At 47.0% G+C, this 19099-nt stretch overlaps 1 protein-coding gene across 2 annotated transcripts in view; it reads right to left on the reverse strand.

Annotated features, from left to right (window-relative positions):
- Window positions 1-19099, reverse strand: part of VARS1 (valyl-tRNA synthetase 1) — a 42341-nt gene that overhangs the window by 11551 nt on the left and 11691 nt on the right. For both annotated transcript variants that reach the window (XM_020815353.3, XM_078388683.1), the window contains 15 exons: window positions 14389-14516; window positions 12459-12623; window positions 10787-10868; window positions 9706-9825; window positions 9499-9607; window positions 9184-9272; window positions 7916-8006; window positions 6902-7026; window positions 5886-5989; window positions 4061-4219; window positions 3095-3185; window positions 2702-2807; window positions 1380-1450; window positions 1125-1250; window positions 403-507 (listed from right to left, as the gene is read on the reverse strand). In XM_020815353.3, coding sequence (XP_020671012.3) covers window positions 403-507; window positions 1125-1250; window positions 1380-1450; window positions 2702-2807; window positions 3095-3185; window positions 4061-4219; window positions 5886-5989; window positions 6902-7026; window positions 7916-8006; window positions 9184-9272; window positions 9499-9607; window positions 9706-9825; window positions 10787-10868; window positions 12459-12623; window positions 14389-14516 — 1671 coding nt within the window. The remainder of the gene's footprint in view (window positions 1-402; window positions 508-1124; window positions 1251-1379; window positions 1451-2701; window positions 2808-3094; window positions 3186-4060; window positions 4220-5885; window positions 5990-6901; window positions 7027-7915; window positions 8007-9183; window positions 9273-9498; window positions 9608-9705; window positions 9826-10786; window positions 10869-12458; window positions 12624-14388; window positions 14517-19099) is intronic.

Genomic DNA, 19099 nt, shown 5'->3' on the forward strand with positions numbered 1-19099 from the left:
GCAGAAGCGGCTGAGGTCTGCATCACCTCCTTCAAGCTGGACTGGCCATCACAAATGTCTAGGACAAACAAAGAGAAACCACCAAAGGCGGCCGCTGGCCAACACAGGTCTCCAACACAGGTCATCTCATATTTTTCTCTACATTAGAACATCATTAACGTGACCCTTCCTTCCTCCCATACCATTCACCAACTGCTCTCTTGCTCTCTCCCTGGGAAGTCCAGGTTTCAGGGTAATCCTCAAAAAAGCAGATGAGATTCTCAAAAACCAAGGCACATCACTCTGCTGGCCACGTGCCCTGCAGGTACCCAGTTAACAACCCATTACAACGCTGAAGTCAGCTGCAGCCCTGCTTTTATAAGACACCTGTCCCCGAATCCCGAGAGCAGAACAAGAGGTCACCTCCAGTGTAATGCCAGTGATGACATCCAGGGGATCAATCACATTTCCCAATGATTTGCTCATCTTCCTGCCGTGGGCATCCCGAACAACAGCATGAAGGTAAACCTGGAAAGGGACAGGAGCACATTAGAACAGCGCTGGGAAGAGTTGCGATTGCATACCATGATAAACGATGACTTGGGGCTGAGCACAGCCTATTGCCTAGCTTGGGAGACAATCAAGCAGCTCATGGCATGTGTCCCCCCCCCCCATTCCTGGTTTGTTCCACTTGGGGAAACAAGCCAGGGATAAGAGGCAGCTGACATTGAAGTATTTCACGAGATCTCTAGGCAGGCCTCCAGTTATGATTCCAAAAGTGCAAAGACCGACGTTGGCTCAAGGAAACTCAGCAGCAAGAATCAATAACCATTAACAGAGAAACAAAGAAAAAAAAATAGACCTAAGCATCCTCACCACCTCAAATTTTATCCACCCCCCACCCCCATTTTAAAGATTCCCATTCCGTTTCTTATAAGGTCTAGTAACTTGTTTGAAAATACAAATCAATTCTCAGACTCAAAATTCTGCAAGTCTGTGCATTTAATCTAAGGGTGCAAGTCATCTAAGCTTCAGTCAAACTTGGTCCTAGCTGTGAAGAGTGCAGTGGTCTTGGGGGGGGGGGAGGAAAATGGGGGAAAGGGTGGTGAAGAAAGGGAAAGAAATACTGAAACCTTTTTTCTCACCTCTCTAAATGGCAATTTCCCCGTTAGCTTCAGCCCCAACATAACCATGCGGGCGACCCAGAAGAACAGAATGTCATGCCCAGTTTCCAGGAGAGTCCCTGGGTAAAAAACCTGGAGATCTTCACTCTTAAGAGGAGAGCAAGCAAGAAAGAAAAAATTAAAAGAAATGAAATCTGGGAACAGCAATAGCCAACAAACATCCCACACACCCCAACAACCATCCACACAGCCCTGCCTGTACGACGGTAGACTTACAGGGTTCGGCCATCCAAAGATAGAGAAAGGAAAAATGCCGGAGGAGAACCAGGTGTCCAGGACATCCTCATCTGCAAGGGAGGCACAAGAAGCACATGGAAGAAGCACATGGACCAAAGCAGAGAAGTGAGAGCAGGGGTGGGCCAACGAGCAATTTCCAAAGGTAATCCTAACATTCTGCAGCAAATGTATGCCAGTAGAGTGGGAAGCTCTATGACTCTGTGCATTGAAGAATAGACAGAATGCTTTGAGGAGAGTCAAAAAGTCACAGAAATTGCCGGGAGGTAGGTTAAAGGGCCTAGGCAGGGGCTGAGAGGATCAGCTAACAGGTTATAGAGGGAGGGAGTCTAAACAGGTTTCTTGTCCAGCGATCACACTTTCTTTCTTTCTTTCTGTCTGTCTGCCACCCTGTTTCCCTGAAAATAAGCCCTAGTATGATTTTTCAGGATGCTCATAATATAAGCCCTACCCCCCAAAATAAGCCCCAATGAAGTGAAACCCTGCCCTCCACCCTTGTGCAGCAACCAGAGGAAGATGACCTGACTGTATTTGAATAAATGTAGATGGTTGTACATGAAAAAAATAAGACATCCCCAGAAAATAAGCCCTAAAGAGCAAAAATTAATATAAGCCCCTGTCTTATTTTCGGGGAAACATGGTACTTAAGTTTCTACCCTGCCCTTCTTGTGGCAGGCCACTACACTAGGCAGTTTCCAACACAGAACATAAACATGAACACCTTTTATCCCCCTACCCACCCAAGCTGCAATAATGTAAAAACACCACCCCACACACACAGAGAGAATCCAAAATGGTGGCAATGGATCCAAAACCACAATTTGCATATAAGCGTAAATAGCAACCATTATTAGGGGAGGAGGTTCTGAAAGGTCTTTCTTAAAAGCAATGTATCTTTATGCTTTCTAAAGAGTGGGAGGAAAGGGCCCTGGAACACGTCCACGGGGGATGCACTCCACAGGGAAGGTGGCCACCACTGAGAAGGCCCGGTTCCTCATGGTGGACGTCCTTGGCCTCCTTCCAGATGGCCACTGGCAGCATCAACACCTGAGAGATACGAGTGGTGTGGCAGGTGGATCTCAGGGAGAGGGGCTCTGACAGGTAACCCACATTTGCCATAAAAGATATACGGCCCTTCTGATTATAGCAAGTTTCAGCACTGCTATTTGAAAAACAATACGTATTCCTGTCTTGTCCCAACACATGGTTATTTTTACCTATTTCGTCCCCTGTTTGCACTTCCCAGCCTCCTTACCACTTTCCCTCCCCAAACCTCACACCCCACCCACCCCTAGGTGCTGTACCTTGCCGGAGGGAGATTTTATCCGGGGTCACCTTGAAGAGTTTGGCGGCCTTCTCTTTTGCCTCTTGTTCGCTTCGGCCACTTACCCAGTATCTGCCATCTGTGTCCTGGGAGGGAGAAGGTGGATTATTTCCTGAAAGATCTTCCCTGAAATCAGCCTAAACTCTGCTACCATCCAAGATAGATGAAAAGCAATTGGGTAGATTGACTGACTGAGAACTAGCTTTAAATGCTGTCTTCTAATGAGGGAAGCTGCCTTGGGTCCTTTGAGAGGAGAAAATAAATAAATAAATGAGGACAACTCCAACACAGCTTCCCTTCCAGCTAAGACAATGTTCCTCAAAAGGAGCCATCACACAAAGCCTGCCATCCCAAAACAACTTAAGAGTCTTACCTCTCCAGGCGGCACTGAGGGATCATGAACAGTCACAAAATATGCGGGGATACGGTGACCCCACCACAGCTGTCGAGAAATGCACCAATCCCTAGAAAGGGGGGGGGGGGGAGAAGAGAGATAGCAAGAATCAGGTCATAAACATCTCTCACAGCACTTGCAATTTCTGATGGTTCTGAAATTCACACACGCAAAACATAACTAACACACATCATTCTGGCCTTTGACATGGTGGGGGGTTGTGGAAAGCAACTCAGAAAGTTGTAAGGTGACGAACAGAAAAATGGCAGCTAGCGCTGAACGATCTGAGCCATGCGATTTTCCAGTTTGCACCCAAGTTTCTATGTTTCAGGGTCGGCGGGGGGGGGATGCTGAGAGGGGCATGATATTAGCTAAACAGTGGTCGCTCCCTGTCAAACAAAGTTCCTTTGAGTCTCTCAGATCTAACGGTGAATTTTGGCACTAAATGCTGACCACTGTGCAGAACGTTCTAACAGCTGCATGGAGAAAGTTGAGGTAGAAATAAAACATATAAATAAAAGGTTGCCAAAATGGGAGAAACAAGAGGGAGGGATTGGAATGGACAACAGAAATCCAAGGTTGGAGGAACCCCTGAGGAGGCGTGGATTAAAACCCGCTCCCAATATACAGCAGAGAGGACTAAGAATGCACAGTAGATTCAGAATAGGTAGAAAAACAAGGGGGCAAGCAGAAAACGGAATACCCTGAAAATGAGTGTGGGTGACTGATGGCTATCTGGAACTCTGAACAGGAGAACTTCATACTGCCGCTTTTTGTTGCAGCTCCACCTTTCAGTCCCTTTGCTCGCAGTTACTCTTCCTTTACTTTCCAGGGGCTTTTCAATTGACTTCCTCCTCCTCCTGAGCTTCCCTGCCTCATACAAGACACCCCCCCCCCCCATTTGCCACATCCCGTCACATCACAGCCATTCCACGGGATTCTCACCTGATGTTGTCCATCCAACTGAACCAGGTCTTGAGGTGAAAGTCCGGCACAATGCGCAGGTCGCCTCGTCGGACTGCCTCGGCTGCTCCCCTGGCCATTGTGTCGCAGCGCACGTACCACTGGGGCTTGAGTAGCGGCTCCACCACATCTTTGGAGCGGCTACAGAATCGAGAGGGTAAGAGGGAAAAAATATTAGCCGAGGCCAAGAGGCGCAGCCACTGCCACTGGTTCCCCTCACAACGTAGGTTTCTAGAATCCCCCCATAATGCCTCCAACCTGTTCATATAGTCCTTGTATTTATGTCAGAGAGTCTTATTTCTAACAAACATTGGGTTTGTTTCAAGGAGGAAATCCTCCACCTCTTCATAATGGCTTTCATTTCCTCTTCAGATCCTCTAAATTCTAGCTCTGCCTATTGAGAGGACACTACCGGCCACCCCATTTCAATTCCTGCTCTTCATACTGAAAGGTGGCAGGGTTGGGGCAAGAGATACAAGAGTTGTATCTGTGAGGTGGACAGAGGTGCTATGGAGGGATGATTCTCTGATCCTGGATAGGGCGATTCCGCCTATTACGGATGGGGCTGCAACCTCTCCGAACTAGGAATTCTCCAGGGAAAGGAATCAATACAACCTACTGTATCTTGGAAATGACAGAAATGATTATGCACATCGACTTTAGTCCACAGATAGTAATCTCTGCATTATCCTATCATGCACATTTTAGATGTGCACATCCTCTTATATTTCATTTCTCCTCCACCTTTGAGTTACAGTGGACCCTTGACTTACAGACTTTTTGAGTTACAGACTTCTCTGGCCGCAAAATTTAGGTTTGACTTGCAGCCTGAGAATTGACTTACAGACCAGAAAAAAACCAAAATGGAACAAAAACGGCCTGTTACGGGATTAATCAGTTTTCAATGCACTGTAGGTCAATGGAGACTTGACCTACAGACTTTTTGACCAGCAGCCACTGTTCCAATACGGATTAATTCCTTAAGTCAAGGGTCCACTGTACATTGTAAATGATATAAAATTTTTCTTCCTAGATGCACAATGGCTTCATTTTGTTTTCAACTGCAATCTCAGACTTCAAATAAAATCAGAGGGAAGCACATCTAAAAATCATAAGATTTTTAAGTGTCACAAAAGACAAGCACTGCTCTTGAAGAGCCGGTAAACAGCTTGAATTAACGTGTTGATCCTGCATTGTCACTTGAAGAGAGAGAGAGAGAGAGAGTAGTGTGTGTGCTGTGTATGTATGTATGCCACCTTCCTCCCCATAGGGGACCCAAGGAGGGTCACAACAATTAAAACCATACAATAATGACAGTTAAAAGTGCCATAGAAAACTATATATCTAAAAATACTTAAACATTAGTTAGGATTAGAAACAATTTTGCAAATATTTTTAAAAAGTTTAAAGAAACATACTGAAATTTCATGTTCCGTAGTCACATTGCTTAAAAGCCTGCCTGAAAAGGAAGGTTTTGCTAATGGTAGGAAGTCTGTGTCCTTGAGTCCTTCCTCAAGGGCACAGACTTCCTACCAAGCCCATGGATGGGTGTAGCAATGATCCTGGTAACACACCATCTACCCTCCTGTAAGGTTTTCTATGTGAGACTGGGCTCCCATCACTCCAAAGCTTTTACTGCATGGCCCCAACCAACCACAAGGTGGTTATTCTGAGTGAGGAAAAAATATTCTCCCAGGTCACAGACTACAGTCCGCAGAACAGAACTGCTTTCCCCAACCCACCCACCCAACCCTGCATAGATTGCTCACAGCAATCAACTTTCTTCCATGCTGTACCCTCTCCTCACCTGCAGACTGGGACCACCATGGGGTTGTCCTTCACCTCCCGGAAAAGACCCCTTTCCTTCAAGGCTTCCAACACAGCTCGGCGAGCGTCAAACCGCTTCATACCCTGGAAGAGGCGGAGATGATGATAGGGACGGAGATGAGAATCAGGTAGCCGGAAGGACTCTATGGGCTGGAAGGACTGTATGGGTTACTGAACTCCAAATTAAAGTGTTCTGCTTCTAGACCACCCCACAGTGCTTACAGCATTTTCTAGGCGCTTTACAATTCAATGATGCAAACAACAACTTCCCCCTCCCCCTGTGATCTGGATACTGCCTTTACAGTACTTGGAAGGATGGACGTTTGGGTCAGCCTTGAACCAGCTACTGGAGCCCATCAAGATTGAACTCAGGTTGTGAGCAGAGGTGTGACTACAGTACAGTGGTGCCCCGCATAGCAACGATAATCCGTTCCAAAAAAATCGTCGCTACACAGATTCGTCGCTATGCGGGGCAAAAGAGCCCATAGGAATGCGTTAAAACACGTTTAATGCGTTCATATGGGCAAAAAACTCACCGTTCTGCGAAAATCCTCCATGCGGCCGCCATTTTCGCTGCCCGGTAAGCAAGGAAAGGGTGCGAAAACACTGCGGGCAGCCATTTTCTTTACCCGGCGGCCATTTTGGAACCGCCGATCAGCTGTTTAAAAAACATCGTTATGCAATAACGAAACGCTTACCAATCATCGCAAAGCGATGTTTTCCCATCTAAAACATCGCAATGTGATCACTTCTGCAATCGCAAAAAACACATTGCTATGCGGATTCGTTGTTAAACGAAGCGCTCGTTATGTGGGGCACCACTGTAATGCAGTTTTTAACTATTGTGCCACAAAGCTCCCAGTCCTGACTATCACTGATACACGCAAGGTTCACGTATCAAATACTTCTAGCTTTTCCAAAGCTCAACCCTCACCACAGGAAAAACCCTTTGGGTTCCACACCCTCACCCGCCCCATCTAATTGTCCCATGGATACCAAGAAGGGAGGGGGCACGTTGATGAGATAGCCATCCTCGTCGAAAATGGTGACAAAGGGGAGCCCATGGCGCAGTCCGACCTCGTAGTCGTTCTGATCGTGGGCTGGCGTGATTTTCACTGCACCTGGAGGGCAGCAAGAGGAGAAAAATGGGTCCGTTTTGTCTTTTTACCAAAAAATCCTCTAGCAGCCAAAAATATTTTATTATCTGAACAGGGCAGGATGGCCTGAAAACATGGTATAACAGCACTTTTCAAATACTTGGAAGACTATCACAAAGAGGAGGAGAACAATCTGTTCTCAACCATCCCCCGGTGCAGGACATGCAACAATGAGCTCAAGTTGCAGGAAGCCAGATTTTGATTGAATATCAGGAAAATCTTCCTAACTGTTAGAGCAGTAAGACAGTGGAACCGATGACCTCGAGAGGTGGTGAATTCTCCAACCCTGGAGGAATTCAAGAGAAAGGTAGACAACGACCTGGCAGATATCCTTTGATGTGTATTCCTGCACTGAGCAAGGGGTTGGATTTGATGGCCTTATAAGCCCCTTCCAACTTCATGATTCTATGGCAAAATTTTCCCTCCCGTACAATGGCACAAAGAGACCTTTTTTTAGCATTTTCTTTTCCCAAATAAAAACGCACATACTTTTTCCAGAGGGTGCTGGGAGTCCCCATCTAGGACCACGTGCCCACCTTAGTAGTGGAGACAGCCACCATGCATAGAGTTATCAAGTTTCAAACTCAGCAGCAGCATACACTTTACCATAGTACCTTGAAGACACATGGTGTTGTTTAAGAAGCTAAGCAGGGTCCAGCCTAGTTAATACTTGGATGGGAGACCCCCAGGGAATATTAGGTACGTGTAGCTATGGCTAAGCCAAAACCTTGAAGACTGACTGCCCGTCACAGCTGACAGCAGTGGGTTGTGGACCATGGAGTAGTCGGACAGACTCTCAGTATAAGGTCACATTCTCTTCTTCTTGGACCGTTGTCACTAACTACAGACGTACCAGTTCCAAACTCCATGTCAACGAAATCATCGCATACAATAGGCATGAGCTGCCCAGTGAAAGGGTGCCGGACACTTCGGCCGTGCAGGTGCTGGAAGAGAAGCCAGAGGAGAGTTAAGAGATGTACTGAAGAACCGTCGGGGAATTCCAGATAGTCTGAAAGGGAGCGGCTGGCTGGATTCCCTCACCTAACCTACAAACTTATCTTCTACCCCATGACTGTTCCCTAAACTAAATTAAAAATGCAAATGAAACTGAAAATGGCTATAGTGTAAAACACCGGAATGTTAGAATAGTATCAGCTATTTTAATATCGCATAGCGACGAAATCGCTTTGCAGCGATTTTTGCTGCACCGATTATTGTCACTATGCGAGGCACCACTCTCTCTCTCTCTCTCTCTCTCTCTCATATATATATGAGTGACCAGATAGGGGGGTATAAATGGAATGAATGAATGAATAAACCAACTCGGCACTCTGCTGTTATAACACACCATTACCATCCACAACTGCCTTCTCCACTTGTCTAGTTGCTGTACCTCCCATTACCCAGGATGGCCCGTCCATCCCGGTCAGGGTATTTGTTCAAATAGTTCCAACAAGGCACTATTAAGCGGCTGACCCACGTGCCCATCTTTGGGCAAAGACAGGAAATACACTTTATATCCAACTTACGGCATATGGAAATACAAGGAGAGGCCATAAAAAAAAAACTTCTCTGCAACTACCAATCAGCTTACTCTGGACCCTCCTCTTCAAAAGTCTAATCATGAGCCGGGGAACTCGGGATTCCACCCCCCAAGCATCATGGGATCTGTAGTTTGGAGAGGATGGTGGGAATTCTCCACTGAGTAATATGAGACCATCCGGCTGCTGCTAGATTCGTAACTCTGCTCAGTCCTCGACAGCATGAGGTATGATGGGAGCTCTATCAACATTTTCTGGATCACCAATTCTCCCATTCCTGATCAATCATCATCATCATATGCTGTCAATTTGATTCTGACTTAGGGCAACCCTTTTCAGAGTTTTCTAGGTACAGGACACTCAGAAGTGATTTCCGATTCCCTTCTTCTGGGGCTGCACTGGGACTGTGCAGTTTGCCCAAAGCCATACAGGCTGGCTCATCTCCCAGGAGGCACCAGTGGGGAAACTGAACCCCTAACCTCTGGCTCTGCAGACAGAGACCTAAACCACTGAGCTATTCAACCAGCTGTGATCTAATCCTTAGTACCCCACTTATATCTATGTACTCAGAGCTCATCACCTGGTACCGGGGATCCTGAGGATGGACGGCGACTGCGGTGTCCCCCAACATTGTTTCAATACGAGTTGTGGCCACCACCACGTCTTCATCTAAAGAATTTAGAAAGATAAGAAAACTGTGCTCCGTTGGAGAATGGAGCCATACCACTGGCCCAAGTGTAACGACTACCTGTGGTTGGACTCCAGATCCCATCGTCCACAGCCAACATAGCAAGCTTCCCAGAATGAAGGCAACTGCAACTCAATAGTATCTGGAGGGCCTACCTCCAGTCCAGGTCAATCCCTGATGAACCATGAGCCAAGTCTCCTTACTCACCTGAACCTTCAATCTTGTAGGCAAACGAAACCAGCACTCCAAATTCCACTTTCTCTTTGTAGCCGGGGACAGGCAAGAGCGTGCGGCCTGTTAACTCCTTCTTATCCACCTGGTGAAAAGATACAATTTAAAAAAAAACACCATCATTGGGATGCTCACTCGGATTGGCACATAAAGTACACCCGTTGAACCTTCTCTTCCCATCACCTCTATGTCAGAGATGGCCGAGTTGAGGGTACAGGACCAATTCACAAGACGTTTGCTGCGATAGATGACCCCTTCCTCATGCAGTCGGATAAAAGCTTCTTCCACCGCACGCGTGAGTTTCTGTTGGCAAACCCAGATAAAGCAACATGGTCAGGCCTTCCCTCCCAGCTGAGGCACTAAATCCCAAACCCCATCTGGTGAATTCCACTCTGGATGTCCATGTCTCAGGATTACAACCAGTTCTTGCACATATCAGGTGCAATGGCACCATGAAAGCTGGGATGGCTTCGTATTCACCCTGCTTGTGTGCCCACTTCAGTCAAGAAGCTTGTGAGCACATGTCCTTCGTATCAGGCTACCCAGTATGGGCTTCTTAGGAGCTAACGGCATGCTCTACAAGTCACTATAACTGCTCAAGAAAGGAAAAGCGAGATGGCACCAGTGCGAGAAATGGAGCAGAACCCACTACAAGGTGCACAGAGTCAGGCCTCTGTTAGGCCCAACACATTTCAAAGGTCAGGCCTTCTTCTTAAACACAAACAAGTTCCAATTTAATTCTCCAGTAACTCCAACTGGGCTTCTCCACTCAGCTCTACTGAGCTCAAGGTGATCTTGGTCTCTCTGAACCTCAGTCTCCACCATCACCTCACGCCTGCACTAGGAACGTCAAAATACTAGACTTCCTCAGGCAGGGGCAGGAACTTCTGCTTGTCCAGAGTTTTTGGGCTTCCAACTCTCAAAAGTCCTGGGCACCAAGGTTAGTGATAAAAGACTGAGAGATGTTGTGGTCCAAAAAACTCAGAAAGCCAAAGGGGCCCCACTAGAGATGGGCTAGTTTGTTTGTTTGTTTTTGTGTGAACAGGTGTCCAGCGCGTCTCAGACCCACCTCCTCCGACAGATGCCCAACCAGAGGCAGTGCCCAACGGAGGAGGTGGGGCTGGGAAGCCCTGAGCAACTGTTTGCATGAAAAACAAACCGGCACGTGGCCATTTCTACTCCACACATCTGTGAGGAAGGGAAGCTGTGCCCTGCCCCCCCCCCCCAATTGTCATATCCCGAAAGGCACACGCTCGGGTCTTACTGGGTCCATGGTGAAACAGGCTCTGTCCCAGTCCATTGAGGAACCCAGTTTCTTCAGCTGGTGGTAGATCCGATCCCCTTTTCTGCAAGAAACGAGGCACAGAAAACCACACTGTCCACTACGGTCTAATAGGGGGCAGAGTAGAAGAACATGGGAAGCATGCTGGGTCGGAGGAAGGCCCGTCTAGTCCTGCACTCTGCTCACACAGGGGCCGACAGGTTTCCTACAGGGAGCCAATGGATGGGACATGAGGCAACTCACCCTCCCTCTCACACTCTTCAAATCCTGTGAGGTACTTGTCCGTGAGGCATACCGCCTCTGTGACTGGAAGTGATGCACGGAATCATACAAGCAGCTCAACAGAGGACTCAACAAGATCTTTCGCCCTTCTTCCTTGGTTTTCGCCAGAATCATAGAATAACTGAGTCGGAAGGGGCCTTATAAGGCCATTGAGTCCGACCCCCTGTTCAAGGGCAGGAATCCAAATCTAAGAAGATCTGACAGATGGCTGTCCAATTTTCTCTTGAAGGCCTCCTGAGGTAATTAGTTCCATTGTTGTACTGCTCTAACAGTCAAGGACTTTTTCCTGATATTCAGGGCAAATCTGGCTTCCTGTAGCTTGAGCCCATTATTACATGATCTACACTCTGGGATCAGAACCGGTCCTTCCTCTGTATCAGCGGTCCTCAACCTTTTTAACTCTGTGGACAGGTTGGGGAAGGCAGGGCACCCCCCACGTTCATGCGCAAAGGAGGGCACTCTCTCTCTCTCTCTTGGGCACATGCATGGTCGTGTGCATGCACGAAGGAGCAGGAGGGTGCTCGTGTGGGGGTGCACACACTCGTGCGCATGCTGTGGTCATGCAGAGGTGCGTGCACTCATGCACATGTGCGAAGGGCAGGTGGCACTGCGGGGCCATTTGTGTGCATGCAGGCACAAAAGGGCTGTGCAGAGGGAGTGCGCGTGGGGGTGGGTGAGGGGGGTCTGTCTCCGCGGCCTGGTCTGGCTCGGGCCACAGACCGGGAGTTTGGGACCCTTGCTATATATGACTACCTTTCCAGTACTTGAAAAGCGTGATCACATCTCCCCTCCGTTTTCTTTTCTCCAGGCTAAACATGTCCCGTTCTTTTCCTCATGGGGCTCTTGTTTCCGGTCCCCTGATAATCCTCGTTGCCCTCCTCTGAACTTGTTCCAGTTTGTCAAAATCCTTAAAGGATTTCAAGGCTGAGTGACCCTCGAGTAGACTACCTGGGATTGAATCCGGGTCATTAGCAGAGCTTTGCCTGCAGTACTGCAGTTTAACCGCGGCGCCACGAGGCTCCTTCTTTAAGTACAGTGTCCAGAATTGGACGCAGCACTCTCGATGAGAATCAATACTGCTTAGAAGGGGGCTAGTACTTCACGGGATTTGGAGACTATATTTAGCACCATGACAGTACAATTAATTTAAAAAAAAACAGCCCATTTTCATCTAGCAATCAAGAGCCGGGGGGGGGGGCAGCTACCACAAAGTGTTCCACGATGCTTTTCGAAGGGCATAGAGTATGTTGACACAGGCGTGGAGCTGCCTGTCCTTCTCTGCACTCACAAAGGACTGTGTCGGTGCAAATTCCCCATTTTCTTAGGCTTAACTTGAATTCAGAACAAAGGCAAACTCAACACAGCCACTCACTCATTTTTCCACTTCCAGACTTCCTTGATGAAGTGCTCACGGCCGAGGTCGTGCCGGGTTTTCCCTTGCTCTTTCCAAAGCTTCTTCTCCACCACCACTTGTGTGGCGATGCCGGCGTGGTCGCAACCCGGGTTCCATAAGGTGGTCTCTCCCCTCATCCGGTGCCTGCAAGACGGACAGAAAAGGCTCCCCTAAATCAGCCAATACGAGCAAGAAACTGGTGCTCATTTGTCACCCTTCAAGGAAGCCCTTTTCTTCTAGGGACGCTGAATGGTTTTTTTTTCCTCAGCAAATGACAACAGTTTGTCACTCAACAAGCAAATCTTCTTTTGTGGCTGACTAAATCTGGGTATTTCCTCAACTAATGGTTGGCTGAGACCACGAGACCTTCCTGGAACGTGGGCACATAAGCACAGCAGGCATGCCACTGATGATGAAAGCGAGGTCAGTGACCCCAAAAAATCAGCAGCATGAAGACCCTCATCCTGAAGTCTTCTTTGTTTGAAAGAAGCAAAGCTAACTGCTGAAGTAGACAATACCACGCCATGTGTTTGCAAACAATGAGCCGTTGTAGTAGGAAAACGGGTGTAGCAAAGCCTCAATTAGTTTGTTAAAAAACAGACATGAAAAATAGATTTAGAAGGCAACCATCAGAGAAGATGGGGTCATCCGTCTTTCCCCACTGGCTCATTTGTCTGCTCTCAATCACCATCGTACAGCTGTCTTTTGCCATGCACAGATCTGTACATGGAGCATTGTGAGGCCACAGGAAAGCTGAGAGAATTCTGAGTGAAGGCACTCATGGCGACGAAAGAGTGAACTACCCTGTGGCGTCCACCCTCGTGCCCCTTTGCTTGACCTTCAAGCCTCAGAGCACACGAAGGCAAACACTCTCTTCTTTTACACTTGCTGCCACCAGGTGATCTCTAAATCACCATTTACTTCAGAAAGATTTAGGTCCACACTTTAACTTCTTTTAAATAAAACTTTGGCTTATTGATTACATAGATTGATTCATGAATATCTTCAGTAGTTAATCATTCCTCAGAATTTCCCCAAACTACACACTCTATTACTCTGTCTAGCTTTTTTCTCCTGCCTGACTCTTACATTTCTCTAACTGACTCTATCTGACTTAAACTTCTTCTGTCTCTGACTCCGCCTTTTATAGCATCGCTCCCGGCTCCGCCTCACAGCAATATGAATATTCATAAACCATTACATAATACAACGAGAACCATAGATCTAATAAATGGAGAACGCTACACACCCCTTTCTCATCATTCCTCTGCTCACAACAGAAGCCACCACCCTTGGGTTTTTTTCAATTCTGCAATAAGAACAGCGAAAAGCTCAAATCTGCAACCTGTATGAGAGATCTTGCAAATAAAACAAAGATATCTTGCCATTTTCACAACTGCTCCTCATGAGAATTTTTGTTAACATACCCCAAATCCTGTTGTAAAAAATCACACCATCCTAAGGGAGATAATGTCATTGGCAGAGGCAGATTTCCAGTAATTAAAGAGTTCCTGCTTCAATCCTAGGCTCACACAAATTGTGGACAAATCAGTCTCACTGGGCCCCAGCCGTGCAAGGCGCAAGACTGGAGCAAGAATTCCTCCTGAAACTTCCCCTTGCAAGTAATGACTCCACCTTTATGCAACAGGATTTTGGGCCATTAAGACTGACACTGGCAAGTTTCAGATGGAAGGTGCAATTACTGAGAATCTAAACTCTACACACTGCAGCCACTCTGCAGATTTTCGGTGGGTAGAGCATATCCAACACATCTTGTGTGACCTGGAATCATGACTGTCAGGAACAAGGCAGCTCAGAGATATGGCAAAGTAGGGGGGGGGGAGAGCAAGAAATAGCTGGCAGATCTAGTGAAGCGGCCAAAGAAGAGCAGATTCAAGTTGATGCTCACCATCGAGTCAGGGAGTCCTGGATGGCATTGGTGAGGGCATGACCAAGATGGAGGGATCCTGTGACATTGGGTGGAGGGATGCACATCATGAAGAGGCCTTTAGGATTTGGCTCAGAAACACTGCAACGCTGGTAAAGAGGGAGGAGGAGGAGAAAACAGTTTGCGTGAAGCATGAGATCTATAGCACGGGATAGTAAATAGAATGCTGGAACTTTCAGAAGGTCAAAAGTCATCCAAGTATACATCTAGCAGAGTCAAGTTGGTGTAGCTTGCCTTGGTTTTACAGAACTGCTGAGTTCTCATTCAGCATTTGATTTAGTGGGTCTACTCTATTTGAGACCAGGAAAAAAAGGTACCAGTCCCTTTGTAATAATTCTGGACCCTTTTTAAAGAGCCCATCATAAAAGTAAAGTATTATAATCAGTGCCAGATTTATGCACAAGTTAAGCAAGCTACAGCTGAGGGCCTCTGAGCCACCTCTCCCTAAAATGGGGTTTTTTTAAAAAAAAAAACAACAACAACACCCCAGATTTTTAAATTTTAGTGAGGGGATGGATCCTGTTGTGTCTTTGAGACAGAGTGAGCGCTGTGACAAACCCAGACCTACTGGGATCTGCCACACGTTACACTAAGCTGCCACCAACCATTCTCTTTAAGAAGTCACACAGACCAGGGATGGATTTTCAACCAATAAAAGAATAAGGTTTATTTAAAACACACACAGGGAAAATAAAATGATCAGGTGAATAAGATTTAGTAACGTGGCTTAGTTTCACTCATACATACACACAGTTTGGTTCACACAGAACACTTAACTTAAAGCACAGACCCTGAACCTATCAGTTCTGGCTAACCAACAGACACCTGAACCTATCAGGTTGGTACTCTGACACACAGTAGTACCCTGTCTGACACACAGACTCCCACACCAGCTTCTTCTTCCCAGCTGCTGCTTTTTCCCCTTCTAGCATCTCCACACACGCTCCACATATATATACAGTACAGCCCCTCCTCCTGATGTCCCGCCTTCCACTCCCCATAGGATGGAACTTTCCCTCCAAACCCATGACAGACAGGTAACATCAGTGCTGTATGTAACACCTCCCCTCTTTATAAGTTGTTTTGTAGGGGGAAAGCTAACGTGCTTTTTCCCAAAAAACAACCTGGATAAAACACACAACAACAGTTATACATACCATATCATACTTACTTATACTTACATTCTAAGTTAACCATAGCAATTAGGCATTTAAACATTTACCATATACATTACATCAATTTACCTTTATTCATACAAACCAAGTTCAAAAAACAGGTACATTTAACTTTTTGTCATCAAAATATATACATAGTCCATGTTTCTTTCGCCGTCTTCATTCTTCAGGTCTTCTTGACAAGGCGTCAGCAACACAGTTCACTGACCCTCTGACCACCTTCACTTCAAAGTCATAGTCCTGTAGATTTAAAGCCCACCTCATAAGTTTGCTATTGTGGGTTTTCATTGTCTTTAACCATTGCAGTGGTGAATGGTCAGTGCACAGAACAAAATGTCTTCCCCAGATGTAAGGCTTGGCCTTCTGGATCGCGTAGACTATGGCCAAACACTCCTTCTCCACGGTTGCCAAATGTCTCTCACCTTTCTGAAGTTTCCTACTCAGGTAGGACACCGGATGCTGGTCGCCATTCTCATCCTCCTGGCAAAGAACTGCTCCTACCCCGCTGTTAGACGCATCGGTGTAGATGATGAACTCCCGGTCGAAGTCTGGAGCACGCAGCACTGGATAGTTGATTAACGCCTCCTTCAACCTCTGGAACGCCGCCTCACAGTCGCTGGTCCACGGGATGCTGTCATCAGTCTTCTTCCTCGTCAGATTGGTCAGCGGAGCCGCAATCTCGCTAAACCTCGGGATGAACTTTCTGTAGTAGCCCACCAACCCAAGAAATGATTTGACTTTTTTCTTGGTGTTGGGTCTAGGCCAATCACGAACAGCTTCTATTTTGGCCTCCAGGGGTTTTATCACTCCTCCCCCTACCATGTGACCCAAGTCTTTTGTTTCTGGGCTACCCAGCTGCAGTTTGTTCTCTTTGCAGAGCCTAGGCCAAAGCACTTCCTCCCCTGGGTCAAAGCGCCTCTCCCCGGCTCTCTGGACACACCAGGCTTTCTTTCTGACCTTTTGAGCTTGCAGGGTCTCTGCTGCTAGCTCTAGGTTTCCCTTTAGGTCATTCCTTAAAGAACCTATATATGTCACAACGTCTTGTGGGTCATCCCGGGTGATCTGCTCCCAATTTTGTTTGATCAGATCAAGGGGCCCTTTCACCCTTCTCCCAAATAAAAGTTCAAATGGACTGAACCCGGTACTGGCTTGTGGCACTGATCGATAAGCAAACAAAAGGGATTGCAGCTTCTGGTCCCAATTGTTTGGATTCTCTGCCAAGTAAGCCCTAATCATGCGCAGTAGAGTCCCATTGAACTTCTCAGTTAACCCATTACTTTCAGGATGATAGGCAGTAGTTTCCTTGTGCTTAATTCCACAGATTTGCCATAAGCGTTTCATGAGCTTTGATGTGAACGATGCGCCCAAATCTGTGATTATTTCTGAGGCAAATCCCATCCTGGACATATACCCCACCAAGGCATCTGCCACTGTGTTAGTTTCAATGTTAGTCAAGGGTATGGCTTCAGGGTACCTCGTGGCATGGTCCACAATGGTGAGAATGAACCTGTTCCCCCTCTTTGTGGCCTTGGGCAAAGGTCCCACAATATCCACCCCTATGCATTTGAACGGAGTGTCAATCACAGGCAAAGGGCACAACTTTGCTTTGGTCCTGTCGCGGCTATTCCCCTGCCTTTGACACACATCACATTGTTTACAGAACTCCCTGATCTGCTTCCCTATGTCAGGCCAGTAGAAATTCTGTGTGATTCTCTGCTGTGTTTTGTTCACCCCTAAGTGTGCAGCAAACATGTCAGAGTGCCCCCTTTGTAAGATCATGGGGCGATACTTTTCAGGTACCACCAGCTGACTTCTGATCCCATCTCCCCCTTTTGAGATATTCCTCAGGGTCTCTCTATATAAAATCCCCTTTTTCTCTAGAAATCTCACTGGGGTTTCAGGTGTTAGCTGGGCGTCAGTCACCTGTTCAAAACACTGTTGGAGAGTGGCGTCTGCCTTTTGCTCCTGTCCAAATCTGCTGTCTGTGGTTAAGGTTTCCACCACAGCTTCTGAACTCCCCCCACCTGCTTCCGTCTCTGGCTCATCATTACCCCCCTGAACTGTCCCCGTGGTGGCTTGTGAACGTGTAATCACTAGCACCCGTTTCACATGTTCAGCCAGGTCATTTCCCACGAGCACGGCTGCTGGCAGAGTCGATGAAATCGCTAGCCGCCAAACTCCCCTCCAGCCTTGAAAGTTGACAGGTACCTCTGCTACTGGCAGTGAGATTACCTGCCCCTCAATCCCTGCCACCTTCATGCTCTCATTTGGGATTACATACTCCCTAGGAATAATATCTGGATGGCACAGGGTCACCTGAGAACAAGTGTCCCGCAGCCCCCGATACTGATGTCCAAGTATTCCTACGTCCACCCCTGCTGTCTCAAACAACTGAGAATCTGTTCTCACCAGCAGGCAGCGCCTGACCTCTACAAGAGGACCATTTTCCTCAGCCTGATCAGCAGATGTAGCTGTTCCAGATTGAGTAGCCATGGCAACAGGCTCCCTCAGTGACAATGAGCCTTGCTCTTTCTGGACACAGAACACAGCTTTTGGCTTGGTCCCACTCGAATTCTGAGGCACAATTCCTTTTAGCTGCTTTAATTTCTCACACTCTGAGATTAGATGGCCCTTTCCCTGACAGAAATAACATTTTCTGGTGTATTCTGATTCTCTCTCATCTTGTTTTGGTTTTCTCTCCAAAATCTGAGGTCTTGGTTTCATGTCTGAGGGCTTCCCTTCACCATGGGCCCCTCCCCCTTGCTGCAATTTCTTCCCTTTTATTCTCAAATCCAGCTCCTTTCGCTTAGCCTCAAACTCAGCCCTGATCTGTAAAATTTCTTCCTCAGCCCTAGCTTTTATCTCTTTTACTTTTTCTTCAGTCTCATCTCTGATTTCTTTTAATTTAATGTCTTTTTGCTGATTATATTTTTCAAGATCTTGCTCACTTTGTCTGACCTGAGCCTCATACTTTTCTCTTTCCGCAATTTCTTCAACTGATAAGTTGTTATTTTTCTTATTTAGGAATGTTAATTTTAATTGTGCCATTCTAACTCTGTGTTCCAGTTCCATCTCTTCTATCCTCATGGCCATTCCCCTTTTCTTGGCATCTGCCTCTGCCTGACTGATTTCAGCTCTTTCTCTGGCCTCCCTATCCAATTGTCTCATTCTAAATTCATGCTGTTGGGCTAAGAGCATTTTTCTGAGTTCTAAGGTCTGTTCTCCCGTGCTGTCACCCTGCACTGAGCCAAATTCATCCTCAGAACCTTGGTCAACCTGGGGGTCTTTCACTTCACCCATTTCTGCCATCTGGCTTCGAGTCAAGGGCATAATCCCCCCTCAGAACAAGCTGCTTTAAAAAGTCAAGCCTCAAAATAAAACGACCACTTTTTTTTTTCTTTTGCCCCAGAACCAGCTTTCTATAGATCACTGCTGTTCTTCAGCACTACTTGCAACAGTTGCGAGCTAGAGTCTACCCCCCTCTGCTGGGCCTCTCA

The sequence above is a fragment of the Pogona vitticeps genome, chromosome 2 (genome assembly GCF_051106095.1).
Source record: "Pogona vitticeps strain Pit_001003342236 chromosome 2, PviZW2.1, whole genome shotgun sequence".
NCBI lineage: Eukaryota > Metazoa > Chordata > Lepidosauria > Squamata > Agamidae > Pogona > Pogona vitticeps.